Source organism: Cherax quadricarinatus, chromosome 25 (assembly GCF_038502225.1).
Source record: "Cherax quadricarinatus isolate ZL_2023a chromosome 25, ASM3850222v1, whole genome shotgun sequence".
NCBI lineage: Eukaryota > Metazoa > Arthropoda > Malacostraca > Decapoda > Parastacidae > Cherax > Cherax quadricarinatus.
Genome location: NC_091316.1, coordinates 34,706,261 through 34,733,071, shown reverse-complemented (window position 1 = coordinate 34,733,071; position 26,811 = coordinate 34,706,261). Strand labels below are relative to the sequence as shown.

Here is a 26,811-nt window from a genome sequence, read left to right as displayed (position 1 = left end):
TCTCCCCAAGTCATGCAACTTTCCATGAGAATACCAAGGCAAGCTAATTTATTTTAAACATCCTCATATTACAATTTATTTTTCATTAGTTACCATGGCTGATTAAGACATTTACAAAACAAAAACAGGTATTTGAAACAAATACTTAAAATGAGACCAAATAACTTTCATTGTCATTTTGTATACATGAACTAAAATACTCTTTGGGGAAGTGGAACAGAATTCTTCCTCCGTGAGCTATGCGTGTTGTAAGAGGCTAGTAACCCCTCCTGCATATATTACTAAAGTTAAAAAGAGAAACTTTCATTTCTCTTTTTGGGCCACCATGCTGAGGTGAAATATGGCTGGTTTGTTGAAAGAACTAAAATAATGTGATGTTCTCCATACGAATTTTCCATGTATTCTGTTGCTTGAAAAAATGGAAAACTAGTAAATAATTTTGTCATTTCCAATCCAGTTATTATGACTGAGGAACTTTACCATTCCTTGGAACAAATGTTTAAAATATCTTTAAAAACATTTTTCCCTTCAGTTTATCAGTTTGTAGATGATTACAGCCATGCTTCATTGAGTCATGCATACAAGAAGGTTTGTGATATTAATACTGTATATGGAAATCAAGGAAAAATCATTGCAAATTACTTAACTAAATTGGTAAACTTAAATGTGACATGAAAGTACCTTGAGCACTAAAATAAAACTGAATTCATACAACACTGGCTTGGGTATAGTTTTAAATCCTAAGGATTGAGGCAGCATCAGAAATAATTTCCTATCAAGTTTTAAAGATACAAAGGACAGGAAAATCTGATAAACCAAACCTGAGCTGGCAATAAGTTCAAAATGCTATGAAACCAGAGTCACTGTTGCTACTTTATTACCAAGTAATAATGGCAACAGCAAATACTTGTAAAGCTTCAAGTTCCTATTAAATTTTCTAATCTAAATACTGCTTGTCAGCTTCATGAAGTAAAATGTATTTTTAGATCTTGATAAACAGTCCAGCCTTTGAAGGAAAAAAAATGAATCTTAATAATTTTTATGATGAAATTGCCAGTTTGACATCAACATCAGACAATCTGGGTCTTAAATATCCTGAGAAACACTTCACTTATGATGTATAAACAGAACAGATTATCAGAAACAAATCTGTCAACAGTTTCAAAGTTGTAGGATAGAAAAAAAGAGGAGCAATAAAAGAAGACAACAATAACTGATTGGTCATTTCACTTCATAAAAATGGCACATATGCAACCATGTATTATAATTTATTATGAACTTAACAAATTTTAAAGAAACCAAGAATCCCTGTGCATATAACATATAATACAAATACAACAAATATACAATCCTCTTCCAGAATACACAAGCAAATATATATACAGATTCATAAAAGGTAAAAATAAAGAAATAACTACTGTATTGTACATAGTTATAACAATGCTCTTAAAAAGTACATATAAAAAACTAGGAGTATAAATAAAACAAAAGAAATTTTAACATAACACTGAAATGGAGTTATTAATGATTTCTGTGAGGCCATCAAGTTGCAGTGACACCAAGAAACATTATGCTCAATAAGGCATGAAAAAAACTTTAAATGTAACAAAGATAAACTTTATCAAGAGTTTAAGCTCAAGAAGTGAAGTAGCAGTGTAACGGGGGATGAATTGAATCACTAGCAAAATGAAAGGATAAAAGACTGCAAACCAGACTCAAGTTGTGCATTGGCCAGGTCAGAATGGAGGAGATTGTCAGCTCGCTCCATATGGAAGATGATATTAATGACATGAAATTTGAAATTCTATTTAGATTTTACATGCACTATCTTTTATTTTAATCTTTTTGAGTCTCTTTTGGCTTTCTGCATCTGTTAAATTTAAGGGTTCCAAGAATACCATTACTAAATCTACTTTTAATCTGTTTTTTCCTAGACTCAGCACTTGAGCGATCTTCTATTATAGATGAATCGGATGAGTTTCCCTCTTCTGATGGTGATGATGTTATTTGCTTGTTATGTACAGATATCTTTCGGCAAGCTAGAGCTGGTTCACTTGCAGAAATTTTTACTCGTTCCTATAAATGACAGGAAAAATTAGTTTGTCATTTCACTTGGTATCGATGTGCTAAGTTCATGTAGTTAGGCATCTCAAGTATAAGTAATTACACAATAATTATTTAATTATATCTTGTAAAACTTCCTGTATATAAATCAAGAAAAACTGCTTAAACTTTATAAAATTTTTCTATCATAGTGCTAAAAAAATAGAGCTTTACAGATTATTATTCAATTAGATTTAACTGAATTCTTTATGTATATAAAAAGAATACAGTATATATGTGTTGTATATGTAGTATTGTATATGGCAGTAACTTTTCTCCTGCATACTGAAAAATAAAATTGGCAAATCAGATAAGAAGGGCTGGAAATTTAAGTGAACAATGCAAAATTAAATTATGCCCAAGTTGTCTGCTAAATATTTAAATACACAAACTAGTGGAATAGAAATTATTTTATATTCTTCAAGGCTTCATAAGTAGCAGTAGGAAACTTACATGGCAGCACCGACACAGCTATGCCTCATATTCAAGCAGAGCTTGCATGCTATTTCCCTACAAATGGAAAGTGAAATTATGCACTACATCTAAAAGATACAGGATAGAGATTTAAAAAAAATCACACAGTTACCCTACCTTTCTTTAATCCGATTTTTAGTAACACGTGCACCCCTAGTCTTAAGTGTTTCACAGACCAATTTGCCAAATTTTACACAAAGGAATCTTAAACTTGTCGAGTACCAGTCAAGGCTTTTATTAAATGATCTGGTCATAAATGCTGTTATAAACAAATTGAAATCCAGTTCACAGACTTAACAAGCTCATACTGTACCTTTGACTGCATGCAGGAGCTGGCACCAATGTCCTGACTGAAGGACTTCAGCATGGGTCTGCGTTTAGGAGAGTGTTTATGTTGTGTGTTTCCTGTGCTTGTCTCACGCTTTAGTATGGGACGTGAATGAAGGGTCGCGAGACTCACCTGTGATGAAATGACTGTATTCCCACCATCAGAATTTAGTATCAGTTCACTGTGAAGAGGAAAATATACAAAATAATTGCTGAATTCCTAAAACATTTTAAATATTACAAGAAAAGAAATTTCAAGAGTATTCTGTACACATTTTAATACCTTCAACAAGTACTTAATGGCTTATTTTACTGGCCCATGCTGAAAAATAGAACATTAATTAAAAATAGGATTTTAATGTACGTAAGAAGCTATAAACATACACACTGCCCGCAAATGAAATCGATGCAGGAGAAATCATTGACATTTTCATATCTGACATCACTTTACATAAAAAATATTTAAAAAAGAAAAAGTGAACTACAAAGAACTATTTTTTTTTTCGACTTCCTTTGCTTTCTAGTACCAGACTTCCTCTTGGGAACCTCATGAAGAGGGATTCTGGCTACTGAACTCTTCACCCTTCGCACTACTGCTTCCAGTCATCCAACTTGCTTGGCTGTCTCATGATTGTTATATCCTGCTTTTGCAGGGGGCCAAAATGGAAGTCTTCTCTTCCATACTAGGCTTCATGGGCCCAACATGATCGCTGTCAAACAATCTTAACGCAAAAATACAAAATGGGGGTCAAGTGCAGCAACTTCAAGGAAACTGAGAGCAACTGATGGGTGGAGGTTACTGTTTATGTGTAAGCTGCCTGACATATGATGAGCCTCTGTAATATTGCTCATAGGTTTTCAAGTGCAAGAGAGAATACTGAAACACTGAAATTAGTATTTCCTTTGTGTTCTCAACTCAATATATTTTGCAGGCATTGTATAATACTTTTCATATATTGTTGATTATTATTATTATTATAATCAAAAAGAAGCACTAAGCCACCACATATTGTTGAAATTGCAGAAGCTTTAGGCAAATCACTATTATATTACCTATTTGTGGTTTATAGTTTAAAACTCAGGCTCAGAGTACTTTATGATTCTTTTTAAATTTATCATAGCAAGCCTGTTTTGTTTTTTTCATATACAACTTCATTGTACAGTGCATCTGAACCACTGAAAACTGAGAATAAATGTTTTCCTGTCATCTTTCATTTTACTTCTAATAACCAATGGGAGCTGGCCTACAAAAAGCACAATGACCATCACTGGCTCCCCAGTTGCTTTTCCAGGACACACAAACCAGAAACTACAGCCCAATGACAACCAATTGAACTACATCCCACCTCCAAAACTCCAGTCTATCTGTAGCAGAAGAAATGAAATCTAACTTGTACATCTTTTCAAACCACTGGGTGCACTTGAGAGCAGTTACTGTACACCTTTGATAGATGCATTCATGGTCCCTTGTACATAGAGTGAACTCACATTATATGTAAAACACAGGGATTCATTCTGAAACTTTGCAAATTCTACGTTTCTTGACTGATTTAAAAAGAGAGAGAAAGAGGCTTCAGCCCCCATAATCTCTATCAACACCCCCAAATAAAAATAATTATGCAGCTTCAAGACCCCCAGCTCCCCTTCCAACTAGACTGCCATCCCTAAGCCCCATCTACACAGAAAATCTGGAACTGCCTCTGAATATGAGGTTGCCACATATGTATTAAATATAGATTTTTTTTTTTTTTATTATCACACCGGCCGATTCCCACCAAGGCAGGGTGGCCCGAAAAAGAAAAACTTTCACCATCATTCACTCCATCACTGTCTTGCCAGAAGGGTGCTTTACACTACAGTTTTTAAACTGCAACATTAACACCCCTCCTTCAGAGTGCAGGCACTGTACTTCCCATCTCCAGGACTCAAGTCCGGCCTGCCGGTTTCCCTGAATCCCTTCATAAATGTTACTTTGCTCACACTCCAACAGCACGTCAAGTATTAAAAACCATTTGTCTCCATTCACTCCTATCAAACACGCTCACGCATGCCTGCTGGAAGTCCAAGCCCCTCGCACACAAAACCTCCTTTACCCCCTCCCTCCAACCCTTCCTAGGCCGACCCCTACCCCGCCTTCCTTCCACTACAGACTGATACACTCTTGAAGTCATTCTGTTTCGCTCCATTCTCTCTACATGTCCGAACCACCTCAACAACCCTTCCTCAGCCCTCTGGACAACAGTTTTGGTAATCCCGCACCTCCTCCTAACTTCCAAACTACGAATTCTCTGCATTATATTCACACCACACATTGCCCTCAGACATGACATCTCCACTGCCTCCAGCCTTCTCCTCGCTGCAACATTCATCACCCACGCTTCACACCCATATAAGAGCGTTGGTAAAACTATACTCTCATACATTCCCCTCTTTGCCTCCAAGGACAAAGTTCTTTGTCTCCACAGACTCCTAAGTGCACCACTCACTCTTTTTCCCTCATCAATTCTATGATTCACCTCATCTTTCATAGACCCATCCGCTGACACGTCCACTCCCAAATATCTGAATACGTTCACCTCCTCCATACTCTCTCCCTCCAATCTGATATTCAATCTTTCATCACCTAATCTTTTTGTTATCCTCATAACCTTACTCTTTCCTGTATTCACCTTTAATTTTCTTCTTTTGCACACCCTACCAAATTCATCCACCAATCTCTGCAACTTCTCTTCAGAATCTCCCAAGAGCACAGTGTCATCGGCAAAGAGCAGCTGTGACAACTCCCACTTTGTGTGTGATTCTTTATCTTTTAACTCCACGCCTCTTGCCAAGACCCTCGCATTTACTTCTCTTACAACCCCATCTATAAATATATTAAACAACCACGGTGACATCACACATCCTTGTCTAAGGCCTACTTTTACTGGGAAAAAATTTCCCTCTTTCCTACATACTCTAACTTGAGCCTCACTATCCTCGTAAAAACTCTTCGAGGTTTTTACGAGGATAGTCAATAGAAATGAACATGGTTGAAAGCACCAAGAAAAAATAAAAATGCACAATCGGGACAAGATTCCACATTTCTTTACTCACAGGCAGGCCCCGCTTTATAGTGCTTTGCTTTATGCAGTTTGACTAATGCAGCAGTTTTCAATTATACCCATTCTCCATTTATTCAGACTTCATACAATAAATATATTCACCATTCACTGTAAGCTAAGGACAAAAATATTTTAAGGTAAGTAATGTGTGTACTGTATATGCATTTTTTAAAAAAAGGCCACATTTCATTTTACAGTGATTTTTGCTTTACATCAATAGTCCAGAATGTAACCTGCTGTATAAGCAGGACCTTCCTGTACTGGGTATATTTACCAAAAAATTGAGCATGCCAGATAAGGCACCAAATAGTTGTCATGTACTTAAAAATAAACAAATGAGAAAAAATTAACTTAAAAATTCAACTATAACCATCTTTTATTTTTATCCTCCCTCCACTATCAGCCAACCAGCCTGACTTTGCCTGGATTGAAGTGCATAGTTATGAAGCTGTGAATACATATCTCTCTAATACTCTTTCTTCCCTCCTTCCACCCAAGTCCCAACCTTGTATTGAAGCCAACTTTGTCTAGCTGCATATCCATTTTCTTCTGACTTGGAACAAGACATTGAAATTGACAACCAATCATAGGTTTTCATTCATATGCTCACTGGATTTACCATGCCCGAATCTGTTTTCCTTTTGTTATGGCTTACGAATGTTAATGTAAACAAGGTCAGAGGAGTATTTAAAATGATTTTGTAAATATATCAAGTGGCACTGAGTTTTGGGTGACCGCATGAGAATGAAAAGTGCACAGTGACAGCCCCCCCCCCCCATCATCACAAAAGAATTTTTACAACACACAGCAAATTCCTGGTAGAAATTTGGTCTTGGCACAAAGTGAGGTAAACCTGTACACATCTCTGGGACAAAGAAAAATAATTATAATTGTTACTCAACAAAGGTTGAATACAGTGTTAAACTACAGCAGCATTTTTTTTTTTTTTTAACACACAAACCATCTCCCCATCGAGGTAGGGCACATTAAGAGGAAAAGACTTTCATCATTTTTTCAATCACTGTCTTGCCAGAAGTACACTGAAATTACACTTCAGTTGCCCCTTCAAACTGCAACATCCCCACCCCTTCTTCAGAGTGCAAATACTTCACTTCCCACCTCCAAGACTCTAGTCCAGTTAATCAATTTCCCTGAATCCCCTCATAAATGTTACCCTACTTACACTCAACAGCACATCAAATCATAAAAACCACTTGCCTCCACTTGTTCCCATTTAATATGCTCACACAAGCCTGGTGCATGTCCAAGCCAGTATATAAATTATTATATAATCGATTTAAAGGCTAACCCTGAAAAGGTAATACTGTATAGCAACAAATATACACCTTCAAGATACTCGTACTACTTGAATTTCAGAGAAGTGGACTAAGTGCTTTGGCCTCAGCTCATTAAAAAACAAGGCAGGAGACCTAAATAACTTGCCACCAAATGGCGTGACCTCCAATACTCAGCCTGTACTTGTTGGAGTGCCACAGGGAAGTGTCCTAGGTCCTCTATTCTTTCTTATTTACATCAATGACCTCCCAAATGCATCGCAACTCCTTAAACCAGTTTTATTTGCGGATGACACCACTTATGTCTTCTCCCACCCAAATCCGGCTATACTTAGTAACAATGTAAACACTGAGCTACATAAAATATCAAACTCGATGATGACTAACAAACTTACTCTCAATATAGACAAAACCTACTTCATGCTTTTTGGAAGTAGAGCATTAAATATCCAGCTAAACATGTCGATAAATGGTTCACCCATTATAAGACACACTGAGGGCAAATTTCTAGGTCTCCACCTTGACTGTAATCTTAAATTTCAGACCCACATCTAGCATATACCTAACAAAGTTTCCAAAACAGTAGGTATCCTTTCCAAGATATGATACTATGTACCCCAAAGGGCACTCCTTACTTTATATCACTCTCTAATATACCCTTACCTTACCTATGGTATTTGTGCTTAGGGATCTACCACAGCCAATCACCTTAAACCTTTAATAACTCAACAAAAAGCAGTGGTGAGGGTGATCATAAACTCCATCACCAGACAACACACCCCACCACTCTTCAAAAGCTTGAAATTACTTAATATACAAAAAATACACACTTATTACTGTGCCTACTATATATACAGAACATTAAACTCCAATATCAACCCACCACTCAAACTTCTAGACAGCTTCAGCAGAACACACAGGCATAGCACGAGGCACAAAACACTTTTTGACATCCCTCGTGTTCGTCTCACACTATGCAAAAATGCAATGCACATAAAGGGCCCAAAGACCTGGAACTCTTTGCCTGAAACAGCAAGAGGTCCCCTCCCCACAAATCAATTTAGGACTATACTCAAAAATCACCTCATCTCCCAATAAAAACCAAACCTACACTATGCTAAACTCTAACCAAATTTAAAGCAACTCTCCCAAATATTTTATTATCCTTTAACTATTAAGCCATTATTACAAACTTAAAAATGTATGTTTGTATCATTAATTGTACTACCTCATATTAATAATAGAGTAAAATATTGAACATTTGTATTCTACCAATCTTCACCTGTCTAAACTTAAGAAGTCTTTAAGCATTAGTTTAAGTCTGCCCGAAATGCCTCGCCATGATAGTGGCTTTCGTTGTACCAATCAAAATATGAAATGTAGACACACACTAACCTTAGCAAAGAAATAAAAATTTATTTTATTTTATTTATTTTTATAGGGTGTACAGGTGCCTGTACTCAAGCTCATTGCTTGACTGCATATGTTCACCTTGAGCTTCCAACTATGAAAAATGCAGCGTGTGTGTTCTTTAACAATGAAATAAATGAAGGTTGCTTTGTACAGTGAATCCTGCACCATTTGCAAATTAGTTACACAGTTTCTTCGGCATAAAGGTTATAATTTCCTTAAAGTTGAATACTATAAAGTATTTTCTATTATGCTTGTAACTTCAGCTTGTGCCTCTACTTATGTCTCCAGTACTTATTTCTGACAGAATCAACAAGTTAGACACCAACTATTATTTCCCAAGTAGGGTCAGTTATGCCAGTCCTGAATGTCCTCCTCAGTAATGTTAGGAATTCCTTCATTTAATCTTTTGTCATTTTTTATTTTCATAATTTTTATGGAGCTATTGAATCTCTTTACTAGCAAGATTTATTTTATGCCATGCATTGTTCAGCTTGTGAGTACTAACCCTACTCCATAATTTTATGAAAAAAAAAAACAAACAAACAAACAAACATTTAATGGTTAATTTTTCTGAAAACCCCTATTTGAGAGTTATATGAAAAAAATAAAATTTATTGGTTACAAGGCAGATGAAATATTAATTCAAAATGTTGCAGCGAGGAGAAGGCTGGAGGCAGTGGAGATGTCATGTCTGAGGGCAATGTGTGGTGTGAATATAATGCAGAGAATTCGTAGTTTGGAAGTTAGGAGGAGGTGCGGGATTACCAAAACTGTTGTCCAGAGGGCTGAGGAAGGGTTGTTGAGGTGGTTCGGACATGTAGAGAGAATGGAGCGAAACAGAATGACTTCAAGAGTGTATCAGTCTGTAGTGGAAGGAAGGCGGGGTAGGGGTCGGCCTAGGAAGGGTTGGAGGGAGGGGGTAAAGGAGGTTTTGTGTGCGAGGGGCTTGGACTTCCAGCAGGCATGCGTGAGCGTGTTTGATAGGAGTGAATGGAGACAAATGGTTTTTAATACTTGACGTGCTGTTGGAGTGTGAGCAAAGTAACATTTATGAAGGGATTCAGGGAAACCGGCAGGCCGGACTTGAGTCCTGGAGATGGGAAGTACAGTGCCTGCACTCTGAAGGAGGGGTGTTAATGTTGCAGTTTAAAAACTGTAGTGTAAAGCACCCTTCTGGCAAGACAGTGATGGAGCGAGTGATGGTGAAAGTTTTTCTTTTTCGGGCCACCCTGCCTTGGTGGGAATCGGCCAGTGTGATAATAAAAATAAAATAATTCAACTCACTAATACATGTTTAATTAAGAAACATGCCAGTAGGTAGGATGTATTTGCCAAGAGTATTCCTGCATCATTAAACTAATTTGTCATTGAGTGAGCGAGCGAGCAGAGCATTTGTTAAACTTTAGCATTAGTTTGTAATTTTTAGTTAACCCAGTTTGGTTACATTACTGCCAGCCCTTCACAAAATGTTTTTGCAATCACAGGTTGCCAATAGTTGATGTAATCAGGCTCTTAATGGAGAGAGTTGTGAGTTGAGGGAGTTTGCACTTGTTTCCAGCACCTCTGCATTTGCACAGACCAATGGATTCTTCAGACCAAGCACAGATGCCTCATAGCTGGAAACTAGAGTACTGTATTTCAAATGATGCCTCTCCTTAATAAACCTTTATAGTCTGTATATATACCAGTAATTTAAAGGGCAGAAGGAAAGTTGTTTCTACATTTTGGTCATGTATTAAGAATTGTACAAAACAGGTTGGCAATAAAGATTTATAAATTAGGTCTGAGGGTGGAAATTACTTTGAATGATGATCAATTGAATTATATCAGTAGACTGAGCACTAAATATTTATTTATTTATTTATTTATTTATTTTAAATTTGTGCACACGTACAGAGGTACAAAAAAAAAAAATACAGATAAGAGCAGTATGCCAAAGCCACTTATACTATGCATAGCATTACGGGCTGGCTTAAAATTAACTTAAGATTAACTAAGCAATGATAAAGTCAGTGATAAAACATTAATGTAAACAGATTACTATAAAGCACAAGTGAGTATTACAAAGACAGGTCATATGGAGGATTCTGTTAGGTAGTGTATTTAAAAAATAATAAAGTTAGATTCGGTTTTAGGTTTAACATTTATGTGATATAATTGTGAGAAACATTTAAGATATGCAATTTATAAGGTTCAGTTATTCAGTATTTATTTGGTTTTGGGTGAGTAAGTGATCTTTGAGTAGAGACTTGAATTTATAAACAGGTAGTGTTTCTTTTATATTTACAGGTAATGAATTCCAGATTTTAGGGCCTTTTATGTGCATTGAGTTTTTGCATAGTGTGAGATGAACACGAGGAACATCAAAGAGTGATCTGTGCCTTGTGTTATGGTCATGTGTTCTGTTGAGGTTGGCAAGGAGATGTTTGAGGGGAGGGTTAATATCAGAGTTAAGTGTTCTATGTATGTAATAGGTGCAGTAATAAGTATGGATGTTTTGTATGGTGAGTAGGTTTAGTGCATTGAATATTGGTGGAGTGTGCTGCCTGTAGTGAGAATTTGTTATCATTCTAACTGCAGCCTTTTGTTGGGTAATTAGTGGTCTGAGATGGTTAATTGTTGTTGAGCCCCATGCACAAATTCCATAGGTGAGATAGGGGTAAATAAGAGAGTGATATAGGGCCAGGAGGGCTGACTGTGGAACATAGTACCGTATCTTCGATAGTATGCCTACAGTCTTGGAAATTTTCTTAGAAATTTGTTGTATATGTGTATGAAATTTGAGTCTATTGTCAAGGTGGATTCCTAAGAATTTACCCTCTGTTAGCTTTGTGATAGGTGATCCGTTTATCATTATGTTAAGAGGGACATCTGTAGCTCTGTTACCAAACTGAATGAAGTAGGTTTTGTCAATGTTTAGTGTAAGTTTGTTAGTCCTCATCCAGGTAGATATTTTCTGTAATTCGGTATTTACAGTATTGGCTAGTGTGACTGGGCTCAGGTGAGAGAAGACATATGTAGTGTCATCTGCAAATAGTGTGGGTTTGAGTAATTGCGAAGCATTAGGAAGGTCATTTATGTACAGGAGAAAGAGAAGAGGGCCAAGGACACTTCCCTGTGGGACACCAACTGTAATTGGTTGCGCAGAAGAGTTTGCCCCATTTGCGTACACATATTGGCTTCTGTTGCTGAGGTATGACTTGAGGTAATTGAGGGAGTGCCCTCTTATACCATAGTGTGACAATTTTACGTGGAGCAAGTCATGGTCAACTGTATCAAAAGCTTTACGTAAGTCAATGAAGATCCCCAGTGGGACTTCTTTTTTCTCTATTGCAGTGTATATATGTTCTAGCATGTGTATAATAGCATCATTAGTATTTTTATTAGGCCTGAATCCAAATTGGCAGGGGTTGAGTATGTTTTGGGAGATAAGGTAGGAGTAGATTCGTTTATGAATTAATTTTTCGAAGATTTTTGAGAGAGGGTGTAAGTTGGATATTGGCCTATAGTTATTCAACTCTGTTTGGTCTCCTCCTTTGTGGATCGGGGTGACCCTTGCTATTTTGAGTACTGTAGGGAAGGTGGAGGATTCAATGGATTTGTTAAAGAGTGTTGCAATGATTGGAGATAGCACTTGTGACACTTTTTTGTATATAAAGGGTGGTAAGGTACTTAAATCTCCTGCCTTGTTTTTTAGTGCATTGATAATAAGGGAGACTTCGTATGGGTTAGTCGGAGCTAGGAACAGTGTGTTCGGGTAGTTGCCGGTGAGGTAGTCATTTGGTGGGGTATCTGAGCTTGGGATTTTATTGGCAAGGTTTTGTCCTATAGTGGAGAAGAAATCATTGAGTCTGTTTGCTGTTTCTGTTGGTGGGAGTTGGGGTTCATCTGATTTTGCTAATTTTATTTCGCTATTTCGTGATATCTTTTTTGTTCCCAGAATTTCAGATAGGGTTTTCCAGGTCTTTTTTATATCACCTCGTAAGTTGGATAATCTGTTCTCATAATACAATTTTTTTGCCCTTCTTATCAGGCTGGTTAGGATTGACGAGTAACGTTTTGTTTGGTCTCTGGTTATGTGACCCATTCTGTACTGTTTTTCATATTGGTGTTTTGTATTTATGGATTTGAGAATGCTGGGTGTTAGCCAGGGACTGTTCAGTCTCTTTGCTGTCATCTGTTTAGTTTTTTTAGGGCAGTGCTTGTTATAGAGGTATTGGGTCTTTTTTAGAAAATTATTAATACATTCGTCAATATCTGTATAGATTTCTAGCTCAGTGTGCCAATCAATGTTTGCTAATGCTGTTGTGAAGTTATTAATGGCTGCCTCATTGTGAAGTCTGAAGGTGACTTTAGTAGTGTCTTGGGGAAGTTTACCAAGAGTTGTTATGAGGAAAGTAGGGTAGTGGTCTGTGGTATTATCTGTAATTATGCCTGATTTTAAAGGGGATATGGTGTTGGTCCAGATGTGGTCAAGTAGGGAAACACTAGTCTCTGTAACTCTTGTAGGTTTTGTTACTGTTGGTAGTAACATACAGTTACTCATTGTGTTTGTGAATTCAGTAACGTGTGGGTCCTGGTCTTGCAGGAGATTTATATTGAAGTCACCTGAGAGTAGTAAGTGATCTTTGTTCATGCGTGCATCAGTTATCATACTTCCTAGATTTTGACTAAATTGGCTAATGTTTGACTGTGGAACTCTGTAGATGTTTATCAATGTGAGAGGTTTTTGTAGGTATTTGGATTTGAATTTAGCTATTATATATTCCCCATGTTCATCCCTTGTGCAAGTATTAGTGATACATTCTAGTTGGTCTGAGTAGTATATGGCTGTGCCACCCCCTTGTTGGTCTGGCCTACAGTTGTGTATGGCTGTGTAACCAGGAATGGCATAGACATCTGTACTATCAGGCTTTAGCCAGGTTTCAGTTAGTGTAATGATGGACATATTGGCATGTAAGGAATTTAGTAATGCTATGAGGTCATCGTAATGCTTGCTTAAAGATCTGATATTGTAGTTAAAGATAGTTATGTTGTTGTTGGCACTGAGAAGTGCCTTTGATTGTTCTGCAGTGTAGTAATTACAGTAACTGTTTGATTCATTTAAGTCATTATATAAGAGGTTGGTATCAGGATCAATGCTTGTAATCATAAGATTTGTAGTGAATCTATAGTTAGAATTAAGTATAAAACAAAGTAAATAGTCTTAAGCTAAAAAAGAGCACCTGAATTATTTAACAAATGTAAAATAATGAGCTAAGGGACTAGTACAAATAAAGTGATGATCATATAATAGTGCTTGGGAATATGATAGTAGGTAGTACTATAAAAGTAATTTTTTAAAGTTATAATTATAGTTTAAAATTATAATAAAAAGGGACTAATATAGGTTGTGAATAAATGAGCTTTGGAATATAATGGCAAAATTGTGAGCTTATGCTTTCTGTTCCCTAGAAAATTGTACATGTTGCCTAATCTCTAGTTTAAACACTTTTTTTTTACAACACTCATCATATCTCAAAAAGGTAGAGCTACCCAAAGAAGGAAACATACTTACCACTATTCATTCAACAATTGTCTTACCAAAGCTGTATGGACATTACAATTCAAATGACTCCAAACTGCAACATCCCTACCTCTCTTTCAGAGTGCAAACACTTATTTCCCACCTCCAAGGCTTGCATAGCTAACCAATTTCTATGTCTCCCTTGATAAATGTCATCTTGCTCACTCTCAAACAGCATGTCAGATCCCAAAAGTTACATGCCTCTGCTCATTCTGATCTGGCATTCAAACATGCTTGCTGGTTGCTCAAGCCCTACCACTCTAAACCTCCATAATCCCTCTAACCCTTCTTGGGAAGTCCTTTGCTCCATCCTTTCTAAATGAACAAATCACCATAACAAACCCTCTTCTGCTCTCTGAATTTAACCTTTCAAACTACCACACCATCTTTAGATTTCTATGCTCCAAATTCTCTGCCTAATATTTGCACCACACATCACTGCCTCCAGCTTCCTCCCAGTTGCAATGTTTAAAGCCCATACTTCTCCTCTCGCTCATAAACAAGTTTTACTCTCATTATATTCCGGTACGTTTCCTTTTTTGTCTTTTTTGATAAACTTTTTAATTTCCATAGATGCCACAACATTAATCATGCCTTTTTTGTCACGTGTCTATTCTATTTCCCCTCGAGTTGAGTCTTGATACTAGTGAAGATGGTTCTTGATCCAAAGAACTAGATTTATCCTACCTTTCCTTGGATCAAACCTGATTGCCTCCCATTCCTCACATGCTATATGACCCTGATTAAAATATATAAAAGGTTATTCTAAGATTCATTTAATCTTTAACCCTTTGACTGTTTAGGTCGTATATATACGTCTAATGAGCCACTGTTTTTGACGTATATATACTCAAATTCTAGCGACTTTAAATCAAGCAGGAGAAAGCTGGTAGTCCCACATGTGAGAGAATGGGTCTGTGTGGTCAGTGTGCACCATATAAAAAAAATCCTGCAACATGCAGTGCATAATGAGAAAAAAAAAAACTCCGACCGGTTTTTTTTAATTAAAATGCCGACTATGTGGTCTACTTTCGTATAGTATTTATAGTTGTATTCTCGTTTTCTGGTCTCATTTGATAGAATGGAAAACATATTATAGATATAGAGGTGATTTTGATTGGTTTTACTATGAAAAGAACCTTGAAATGGAGCTCAAAGTAGGGGAAGTGTTTGATTTTTGCTGATGTTCAAAAGTAAACAAATGATGTCATTTTCCAATAAATGCTCAAGTAGCCATTCTAATATGCACTCATGAATGGGTTGACATTATTTATGCAATTATTACAATATTGCAGTAGTCTGAATAACAGTAACTCTTCTGTTTTTTGTTTGAATAAAAATTCAAAATAGAAAGCAAGAGTAATATCAGAGGGGCCTGGAGACATGACTGATGAACAAAAAAAATTTTATTTTAGGGCCAGGAATGTCTGCATTGTTCATTCTGGACCCCTATTTTGAAATTGTCATATTTTTTAATTTTCGTGAAATTGGCCAAATTGCAAATTTCTGACCGTTATTGGGTAGTTGAAATTGGTAAATTGGCAGTTTCTTGTATTCAATCGATAGAAAAAATGGAGTTCTAAAGAAATGGCTATGAGTTTGGTCGACTGGAACAATGGAATTAGCCGAAAATAGGGCTCAAAGTGGGCGAAATTGCCAATTCGTAAATATCGCAGAGGTTGCTAACTTCGCGAGAGCGTAATTCCATCAGTTTTCCATCAAATTTTGTTCTTTTGGTGTCATTACAATCAGGAAAAGATTCTCTGTCATTTCATAAGAAAAAATAATTTTTTTTTTTTTTTGGAAATTTTGCGACACCAGGAGGCACCTCAGGATTTGGAGTTGCGACAGTCAAGGGGTTAATAGACCCATCTACCAATGCCTCAACTATTAAAAATCCACCAAGTACAGTGGTACCCAGAGTTTCGTACAGCTCCCAACTCGAGCAATTATGTAAGTGTATTATTGTAAGTGCTCTTGCAGGTGTATTTTTGGGGGTCTGAAATGGACTAATCTAATTTACATTATTCCTTATGGGAACAAATTTGTTCGGTAACAGCATTCAAACAGCCTTCTGGAACGAATTATGGCAGAAACTTGGGGTACCATTGTAAATATATTTACCTTCTCCATGTTCCTTCCCTCAAATCTGATGTTCCATCTTTCATTACCTAGATACACTTTCAACACCTTGTTCTTTACTATGTTCACTTGTAATTTCCTTCTTTTTGCACATTCTCCAAAACTCCACCATCAACCTTTGCAGCTTCTTTTCAGTGTCTCTTAAAAGTACTGTCATCAGCAAAGATCATCCATAAATCCCACTTTTTATCAGATTCATTATTTTTTGATCCAAAACCTCTCCCTACCACTAACATTTACTTTCACAACCCCAGCTATAAATGTATTAAACCTCTGGCAATTTCACAAACCCTTTTTGAAGGATTACTTTTATTGGAAAACAGGCCTCTTCTCTTCTACATAACCTAAACTCATAAAATCTACTGCTTTTAATAATCTAACACCAATTCCATATATCTGCAACACCTGCTACCACACTGCTTCCCTATGTACATCATATGCCTTACATAAAAATCCATAAATGCAAGATACAAGTCCTTACAGTTCCTAGGTATTGTTCGCTCATATGCTTTAATGCAAACACTTCATTTAAACATCCCCTTCCCTTCAAAAATCCTTCTTGTTCCTCTGCAGTCCTACTTTGTCTTGCTTCTAATTATTTTGATAACTCTATTATATGGTCAACATACTTATTCCTCTATAATTTTTACACATACGAAAGTGTGCTCTGCACTTTCATCCTACCCAGTGCCTCACACGCTTCCACACTCACTCCTGGTTCTTCCCTACTCCCATCAGATCTTATTTCTCTTTGCACAATGCATGAAATCCCTGCCTTCCTTTTAATAAACCTTCTCTACTTCAAAAAATTCTAACATTCCAATGCTTCCATCTCCCCATCTAATATACTGAAAGTTTCAGTCTGAATTGCCAAATTCATTTGCTCCCAGGATTTCTCGATTCATTCTTTCTACAAAACAGTTTTTATTTTCAGCAAAATTTACTGGTGCTCATGTATTTTCTCATTTGCTTTCCTTCTGCACACTCCACCAATAATTTACCCTATTTTCCTCTCCATATACTCTGCCTTCTGTACATAACTTTCTCCTTTACCACCCTCTTCCTATCCACAGCCACCCTCTTATAATGACAAACCTCTGCTGCACACACTAGCACTCCAGCCTTAAATCTACACCAGACCTTGTTGACCTCTTCATTGCATCAATTAAATAAATGTTTTTGTATAATACAAATTAACAGGGTATATGTTCAATTACACTATGTCTTATGTTCTATATGGAAACCCACCTTCTTTTAGATCCTTTCTTCCTGTTGCTAAAGGAAAAGTAAATATTTTTTTAGTGTTATATGTACATAATATTAATTTCAAGTAATTCATGCATTGTAAGAAGAAAAATAATGGAGACTTAACTAATGCTAAACTCTAAATCAGCATTTACATACTGTGTTTCTTAAAACTGTGAGTATATACTGTATGTTAGTGATTTTGTAATCTAACACCTATTGCTTTACTCTTCATCTCAATATTGTATTTCATTAAATAAATAAATCTGCATCTAATACTCCTAGTAACTCTTTAAATTTGTTTATAGATTATAAAATAAAAAAAAAGTTTGGTTTCATAAGTGTCACAAAAGCATCCACATTTTTTTTATGTTAAAATGTATCTCATAATGTTTGCAATTAATGAATTTAGTCTATTCTATTATGTATATGATTCAGGTACTTGGCTTTCTCCAAGTTGACCTAGCATAGTTTGATAGGAAAAAGTGTGTTGATCATGGCTAATAAACATGTTACTTGTTGCCTACCTGGTTTCAAGGGTTTTCTTCCCTTGTAACATGGCCTTGGACCAGACTTTCTTAGTAACTTCTTGCTCAACCAGGTTGTTGGTGCCAGTGGCCTGCAGGCCTACAGAGCCAATGCCAAATTAGCTGATCTGATGCTTATAGCAGAATGTTTCATTTTAATTTTGAAAACTTCCACCTTTGTTCTGGTAATATTTCTTGTACCTACCAGTACAGCAGCAGATCAAGGTCTTAACCATGCATGTTGATAGTGTTCTGTAATTTTTGCACAGGTTGGTTACATTTGTTTTTTGCTAAAGAAAGATGGAAGTGAGTCAGGTCTAGACTAGTAGCTGGACCAGTTCTTGTTACCACCTTGCAGGAGCTACACCCCTAACTGTGTTGCGAATAGTATAACATATTCACTGAGTGATCCTTGCATATGATATGCCACCACAGGAGCTATATCTCTTACCAATGTAAACTACTAGTAGTAGTGTAATGTTGTAGCTGGTGGGTAACATGGCAGTAACGAATCCTAGCAGAAAGCCAGGATCTTTGATGAAGAGAAGCCCATTACATGACCTCAAAACTCCCAATTATTATTATAACTCCACAAGATTTTGAAGAGGCAATTAATGACATGCCCATGCACTCTGCCCCAGGCCCAGACTCGTGGAACTCCGTGTTCATCAAGAACTGCAAGAAATCCCTATCGCGTGCCTTCAGCATTTTATGGAGAGGAAGCATAAACACAGGGGTTGTCCCACACACACTAAAAACAACAGACATAGCCCCACTCCATAATGGTGGCAGTAAAGCAATTGCAAAGAACTAGAGACCGACAGCACTAACATCCCATATCATAAAAATCTTTGAGAGGATCTAAGAAGCAAGACAGCTAACCACCTAGATACCCATCAGTTACACAACCCAGGACAACACGAGTTTAGAGCAGGTCACTCATGCCTGTCCCACTATGACAAGGTCCTGGAGGCTGTAGAGGATAAACAAAATACAGATGTAGTATACACAGACTTTGCAAAAGCTTTCGGCAAGTGTGACCATGGTGTAATAGCACACAAAATGCGGGATAAAGGAATAATGGAAAAAGTTGGTAGATGGATCTACAACTTCCTGACAAGCAGAAAACAAAGAGTAATAGTAAACAGAGTAAAGTCCCAGGCAGCCATGGTAAAAAGCTCTGTTCCACAAGGCACAGTACTTGCTCCCATTCTATTCCTCATCCTCATTTCTGACAGACAGAGATGTAAGCCATAGCTCCATGTCTTCCTTAGCAGATGGCACCCAGATCACCATGGCAGTGACCTCCATCGAAGACACCGCGAGACTCCAAGCAGACATCAACCAAATCTTCGAATGGGCCACTCAAAACAATATGAAGCTCAATGAGGAGAAATTTCAACTGTACTCAGATATGGAAAACTTGAAGAAATAAAAAATGTGTCAGGGTATACCACAAATTCTAACCATATAATAGAGCAGAAAAGTAATGTGAAGGACCTGGGAGTGATAATGTTAGAGGATCTCGCCTTCAAAGACCACATCCGCTAGGAAAATGATAGGATGGATAATGAGAACCTTCGAAACTAGGGACGCCAAGCCCATGATGATTCTCTTCAAATCGCTTGTGCTCTCTAGGCTGGAATACTGTTGTACACTAACTGCCCCCTTCAAGGCTGGCGACATTGCAGACCTGGAGAGTGTACAAAGAACTTTCACGGCACACGTAAGTGCAATAAGACACCTAAACTACTGGGAACGGTTGAAGGTCTTTGATCTGTATTCCCTCAAACGCAAGCAAGAGAGATACATGATAACATGCACTTGGAAGGTTCTGGAGGGATTGGTACCAAACCTGAACACAAAAATCACTCCCTATGATAGCAAAATACTCAGCAGGAGATGCAACATTCCCCCGATGAAAAGCAGGGGTGCCACAAGTACAGAGACAACACAGTAAGTGTCCGGGGCTCAAGACTGCCCAATTGGCTCCCAGCATACATAAGGGGGATTACCAATAGACCCCTGGCTGTCTTCAAGAAGGCACTGGACAGGCACCTAAAGTCAAAAGTACCTGACCAACTGGGCTGTGGTTCATACATCAGCTTGCGTGCAGCCAGCAGTAACAGCCTGGTTGATCAGACCCTGATCCACCATGAGGCCTGGTCTCAGACCAGGCCGTAGGGGCGTTGACCCCCAAAACCCTCTCCAGGTAAACTCCAGGTAAACCCCCACATGTTGCCAAGATGTGCCCACTATAATGACACAAAGTTATATTAAGTATGTACTATTATTTTCTACATACACCAAACTAGGAAGAATTCTTTCTCAAGAAAAGACAGAATAAGCTTAGTGTATGTATTCTTTACCTTAATATACACATTCTGTCATTACCAATAATTAGTAGTCTGTCATCTAGCATGCCATCAACTGTTAATATATTTAATATATGTTGTGTTAATGGACACTCCAGCTGCAAAGACTGGATAAAACTGTAACTATATTAATACTCAGCACTCCTTAAGTGTAAGGATTAGCAAAAGAATTTATTTTCTCCATAATGTGTATAAGGGAAGAGGTGATGCAAGTGGACTGCTAGTCTAACCAGCATACCTCCTCCAACCACCCTCTCATGGGCCTGTCATGAAGTTAGGATAAAGTGGCATGACCTCACTCATTTGAATGTCTCTTGAATAGGGAGTGCTTTTAGGTAAGGTGTCATTTTATTAATCTTCCATCAATATTTGGGGAAAGTATAAACGTGTTTATATACTCCAACATACTGTATATATTTTGTCAACCACAGTCTAGTTATGTATAATACATGAAAACCCCCTTACTTTTGCATTATATTTAACCTGGAGCAATTCTTGTTGTTCTTCTATTCCCTAAGTTAGCCTAGGCTTGGAGTCCTTCCCTTTCATATAAAAAAGCCACCTTTGATTATTATTATAAAATATATGCTAAAGCCTAATGGCTCACAGAGTGCTGCTGTGGTATATATGGAAACTTGAAAGGGGGTAGAGTGCTGCTGTGGTATATATGGAAACTTGAAAGGGGGTAGTGTAGTTTAGGGTTAGAAGATGTATGCAATAATCATGGAATAAAAGGTCAGTGTCTGTTAAAAAGTCATAAAGTGTGTCTTCTTTAAAGATAGGGCTTTCAGCAAGAATGGCAGGAAGAATCAGCATGTGTAGGTGCTGTAGGTATCTAAAGTGAGTGTATCCTGAATGCTCTCTGACATATAGGGCAGTGTTACTGTGTGTTGGACTGACAGTGTGATCCAATAAGCTTTGCAGAGAGGCACCTGACATCTCTCCATGAGGTATCAGTGTATGAGGTGTGTGTGTGTGTATAGTTTGCAATTTTGTGAGGATAGTTTCCTACATCCTAGGTAGTAGGTTGGTAGACAGCAACTGCCCAAGGATGTACTACCGTCCTGCCAATTGAGTGTACAACGAAAGCCTGTAATTGTTTTACACGATGGTAGGACTGCTGGTGTCTTTTTTGTCTCATAAGCATGCAAGATTTCAGGCATGTCTTGCTACTTCTACTTACAATTAGGTTACACTACATATGGATGTACAAGCATATATATACACACCCCTCTGGGTTTTCTTCTATTTTCTTACTAGTTCTTGTTGTTTATTTCCTCTTATTTCCATGGGAAAGTGGTACAGATTTCTTCCTCCATAAGCCATGCATATCATAAGAGGTGACTAAAATGCCAGAAGCAAGGGGCTAGTAACCCCTTCTCCTGTATACATTACTAAAGAAACTTTTGTTTTTCTTTTTAGGTGGACCTGCCTTGATGGGATATGGGTGGTTTATTGAAAGAAAGAAGAAAGTTTCCTACATATGACAACATTAGTAAGATGGTTAAATCCTAAATGTGATTTAATGGAAAACAATTTTTTGTGTTTCAACTTAGATCAATGCTGTTGCCATTGATTTTGAGGCTGTAGAGAAATCATTGCAACATAATCCAAAAAGGGCCTTTCCTTCCTGTGTCAGATTGGCAAATTGTGAAGAGAGGATTGAGTAGCTGAATCTGCATGTTTGTTACTCTCACCATCAGTGTGTTCAGGGACACAGCAAAAAGTGTTGTTGTGCTTGATGGTAATGTGTAACCAAAGTAATATGGAACATGAGTCAAAACTCTGAATAGCCTGTAATGTGTTTTGGGAGTTGGAAATAGCAAAGGAAGAGGTTAACATACTTGCTATGTATATTAGAGTGGTAGATATTACATACAGCAGCTCTTCTGTGAATATGCTGACTGATTCTAGTATCCCTTGAATACTTTATCTTGGAAAACAGCCTCTTCCCTACTAACTTCAGGGATTTGGAGCCATCAGTGTACACTGTTGTAGCATATGAATCTAAGTGGAAATATCTAAGGAAAAGAAAGTGGGAGTTCATAGAAGGTATGCAAGTTTTCAGGTATAGAACAAGTGAGGGACTAATCATAACTGTTGGGACTCCCAAGAGGATGGAGTAGAAAAATATGATACAGGGGTTGGTGATTAAATAAATTAAACTTCCTTAACACCTGTGATTATTCTGTATGGAATAGGATCATAAGGGTTGTGATAAAGACAAAACAAAGGCAGTGGGCATCATGACAATTTTGTAATGAAGGAATGTTCACTTCTTGGGAAGACTCGAAAAGCTCCCACATAACCTTTGATGAGTAGCTGATAAATCTGTGGAATATACTTTATCTCCTTAGTCTAGCTTGGACCAGATCAGGACTGAATAAAATCAAAGGTGCATCTCTAAACTCAAAAGAAAAGTGGACTAAATATTTTTAGCAAGTTTAGCCAACTAAGACAGTTGCCTTTTAGGAAGGTGATGTTAGGTTTCCATGATACTATGATAGAAGAAGAAGCCAAAGAATGTAGAAGTATCATGTGCTGGAAAAATGGGTGCCATATAGTTGTAAGATAGGATGCAGGATGATAGTGTATCAAGTGAAAGTGTTTTTCTTTTGTAGTGGAAAACTGGAAACCATGCTAAGTGATACAGGTGGTAGCACAATCGATAGGAAAATGGAGTGTGTGTGTTTGCTACGAGCTCACAGTCTAGGCCTGCATGAGCGATTGCAAAATTATCAGTATACAAGGACAACCAAATACCTGTGGAAAAAATGAGGTAAGACTGTTTTGAGTTATCAGAAAGAAGGTAGAATGAAGAATGCAACTTTGTGGTACAACTACTTTTCAGGGGAAAAAAACTGCTAATTATATGAACACTAAAGTGTGTCTCTAATAGAAAATCTTAGAGAAAAATGTGATAGCTTACTTTTGAGGTCTAAGGAGTAGGATTAGGATAAAATGTTGTAATACAGGTCAGCCGTCACTAATCCAGTTCCACCATTAATCCAGCACTAATTTCGGCTAGCGTAATTTCAAATTTCCAGGATCGTCACACCAACCTGCCACTACTGTTTTGTGGCGCTACTTGCTGCATAAGTCATTCCAATTAGTTTTTCTCCATTTATTGTTATAACCTGCTCACTTTTAGCCCTAGCCATGGTTCCAATGAATAAAGGAAATGCTTCTCACTATGTAAAGTGCAAAAACTGTACACTGTCCATAAAAGATAAGGTGGCTTTGAAGTCACTGTCAGTCCCATAGTATGACACCATGAGCTCAGCTCATTCAGATAAACTGTGACCAGTAAATTTGGGCCTACATATGAGAGAATAGATCTGTGTGGTAAGTGTGCACTATATAAAAAAATCATGCAGCAGGCAGTGCATAATGAGAAAAAACTGCGACTGTGTTTTGGTGTATAACAGAGACTGTGCATTGTATTTTTGTGTGGGTTTTATGGTTGTATTCTCGGTTTTTTTGGTCTCATTCAATAGAATGGAGGATATATTACAAAAAGAGATGATTCTGACTGGTTACAGGAGAGAAGTACCTTGAAACTGAGCTCAAAGTACTAGAAATATTCGATTTTTGCCAATGTTCAAGAATAAACAAATCACGACACTTGTCTAATATGTGGCCACGAATGGGTTGACATTATTTATGCAATTATTACAATAATGCAGTAGTCTGCTTAACAGTAAATCTTCTAATTTTTGTGTGAATAAAAATTCAAAATTGAAAGCAAGCATAATAATGTAAGAGGGTCCTGGAGATGTGACTAATGAACAGAGAAAATGTTATTTTAGTGCCAGGAATGTCTGCAGTTTATTCTGGACCCTATTTTAAAACTGGCATCTCTTGAAATTTGTGTGAAATTGGTCAAATTACTGATTTCTACAATGTAATGCATCTCAGCCTGAGGTAAACGGTTTTTGGAAAGGAAGGTATACCATATCCAACTGAAAAGGTGCAACAGGAAGACTGTAGCTGTCAGGTGTAAATGTTGGACCATATAAACATGAATATCATCTTGCCCAATTTCTGTGGGTTGTCACTCAGGTAATACAGACCCAGGTTCATGAAGTGTAAAGGAAACGTTATAAGATTCACCAGTGCAAAACATGAAACTTGAAGGGGGTGACCTCTCAACCAGGTATGGACTAAAGGTAAGAGAGGAGGGGGATGGGGAGAATGTACAGTCTCTGGAAAACACACATGAAATGATTACCAATCTCTGTAGCATCTTCAGAAGCCTTGGAGACAAGGCTGGGGATGGGGTTGGGTTTGCTTCCCTGTTAACTTTCTTACATTTTTCCAAACTGCACTCACAACAGTAGTGACATTTAAGGAGGAAACATAGGCCTGCTAATAATTAATTTCTGTTCATACCACATGACATGCATGGACTCTTACTCTTTTTTTATAAATCAGGAGTCAATCCATGGTGCAGTTGCACAGGTAGCAGTCCCACACAGCTTGCTTCCAATTAATTGTATGAGCACAGTCTAAAGACAACCAGGAGATGCATTTCTTAATGCCTGCATGAGGTATGGGAATTGGAGAGCATAGCAGCTCATGTAATGGAGATGCCAAAGTGATGTAATAACTCATCTGCAGGGGAGCGGAGAGAATGGTATTTATGAGGGCCCAATTGAATTCTAATGCTACAAAAGACGAGCAGATAGATAAATCTATAGAAGAGTGTAGAGGACAGAAGTGCAGGGTAGGGGTGTTTATGATATGGAGAAGGAAAGGGCTGAGCAAGACTAGTTGATCTCCTTGCAGGTCACAGTGGGACCCTCCCCTTAACATATGGCGAGTTAAAATTGCCCAATGGAAGTGATCTAGATAAGAATGTTAAGAAGCTTTTCAAGTTAGGTATTGATAAAACATGTGAAGGAGAAACACAAAGTGCAGACCATGTACAATATGCCTTTTCTAAATCCATAAATCTGATGAACAGTTCTTTATCCTCATCCAAGTACTTTTCACTTGTATGTTCCAAGGTAAACACTTCATCAAAGCATCTCCTGCACTTCCTAAATGAGCTGTGAATAAAAGACAGCTGTTTTTAGACTGGATGGAATGTATAATGTATGAATAATAATAATAATGTCTGATGATCAAACTTTACAGAGCGCAATTAAACTTAGTCACAAAAAATGATAGGTATGTCACACCAACAATACTCTACAAAACACCTGTGTCCTCATACAGACTTCCATTGTATGTTATCACCTTCCAAGGCAGGAAAGTGATCTGGGCTAGAAAATATAGAGATCTTTCATTGCTTGACTAAAAGAAGTAAAAATTAAAATAATTGGATTCTCAATTTTTAGGGTGTACATTCGTGGGAAAATGCTATATCCATAGGGCTCACACAGCACCTGGGGAATGAGAGGTAATGATGTTTCACCAGAGGAAATGGAGGATAACTCCATTCCGTAAATCAAGAGCTCTTCACTATCAAGGCAACCAACACAGATATTAGTATACAGACTTAAAAATCAACACAGTACTGTGCAGGACTTGGTCATGTCCATCAACTGTATATTAATACAACAGATTACTGGAGTTTAAGATATGGAAGGCAGAAGATAAATCCCAATTTTTCTTTTCCCTCCCCCCTCTACTACACCTACAAACATTGTATAAAGGTAGAAACTTTAGAGGAAATTTAAAAAATTTCTGTTGACTGTGCATGATTTATTTGCTCAATTTGCCAAGTTGTGATGGGATTGGGGCTAAAAACAGCAAAAATCTGGCTAATCAGGCAGTCACAAAGAAAGCCTGGCATTTGACTAGTCTGTGAGAGTAGAAAAACTCAAAATCAACCACAGATAAACGACAGAGGCATTTGACCAGATAACACAAATTTTAAGAATTCAGTATTGTTACTGTTGGTTACTTACATTAGGTACTTACCTAACAGCCATTGTGTTTACAAAAAATGAAAACTAAATATTTATATGATTTACCCACCAAATAATGCTGCCACATATTTGTCAACCTCAATATTACTTATTAAAAACAACACTTCAAAAGCACCTAAACAGTACCTTCCTCCCATGGAGAAACCAGTTGTCTCTGGTGCACATAAACACATATCTGTCTCTTCCATGGAGGAGTCATTGGAGTCTTTACTACAGTGATCATGTTCCAGGAGAGTCATGTGGTTGATACTCCCAGCACTTGACACCCGGCGGACGTACTCCTTATCGAATGACTGGCTGGTTAAGT

General features: G+C 37.4%; 1 protein-coding gene across 4 annotated transcripts; it reads right to left on the bottom strand.

Moving 5' to 3' along the window:
- Positions 1-1,210: 1,210 nt before the first annotated feature.
- On the bottom strand, positions 1,211-26,811 carry LOC128690045 (stromal interaction molecule homolog; the record flags this gene model as incomplete). 4 transcript variants are annotated; one of them, XM_070088693.1, is given in 5 exon segments in its annotated part: positions 1,936-2,076; positions 2,557-2,613; positions 2,891-3,086; positions 17,670-17,696; positions 26,631-26,811. In XM_070088693.1, coding segments are annotated over 4 exon segments (443 nt in total), but the record flags the coding sequence as incomplete, so codon positions are not given.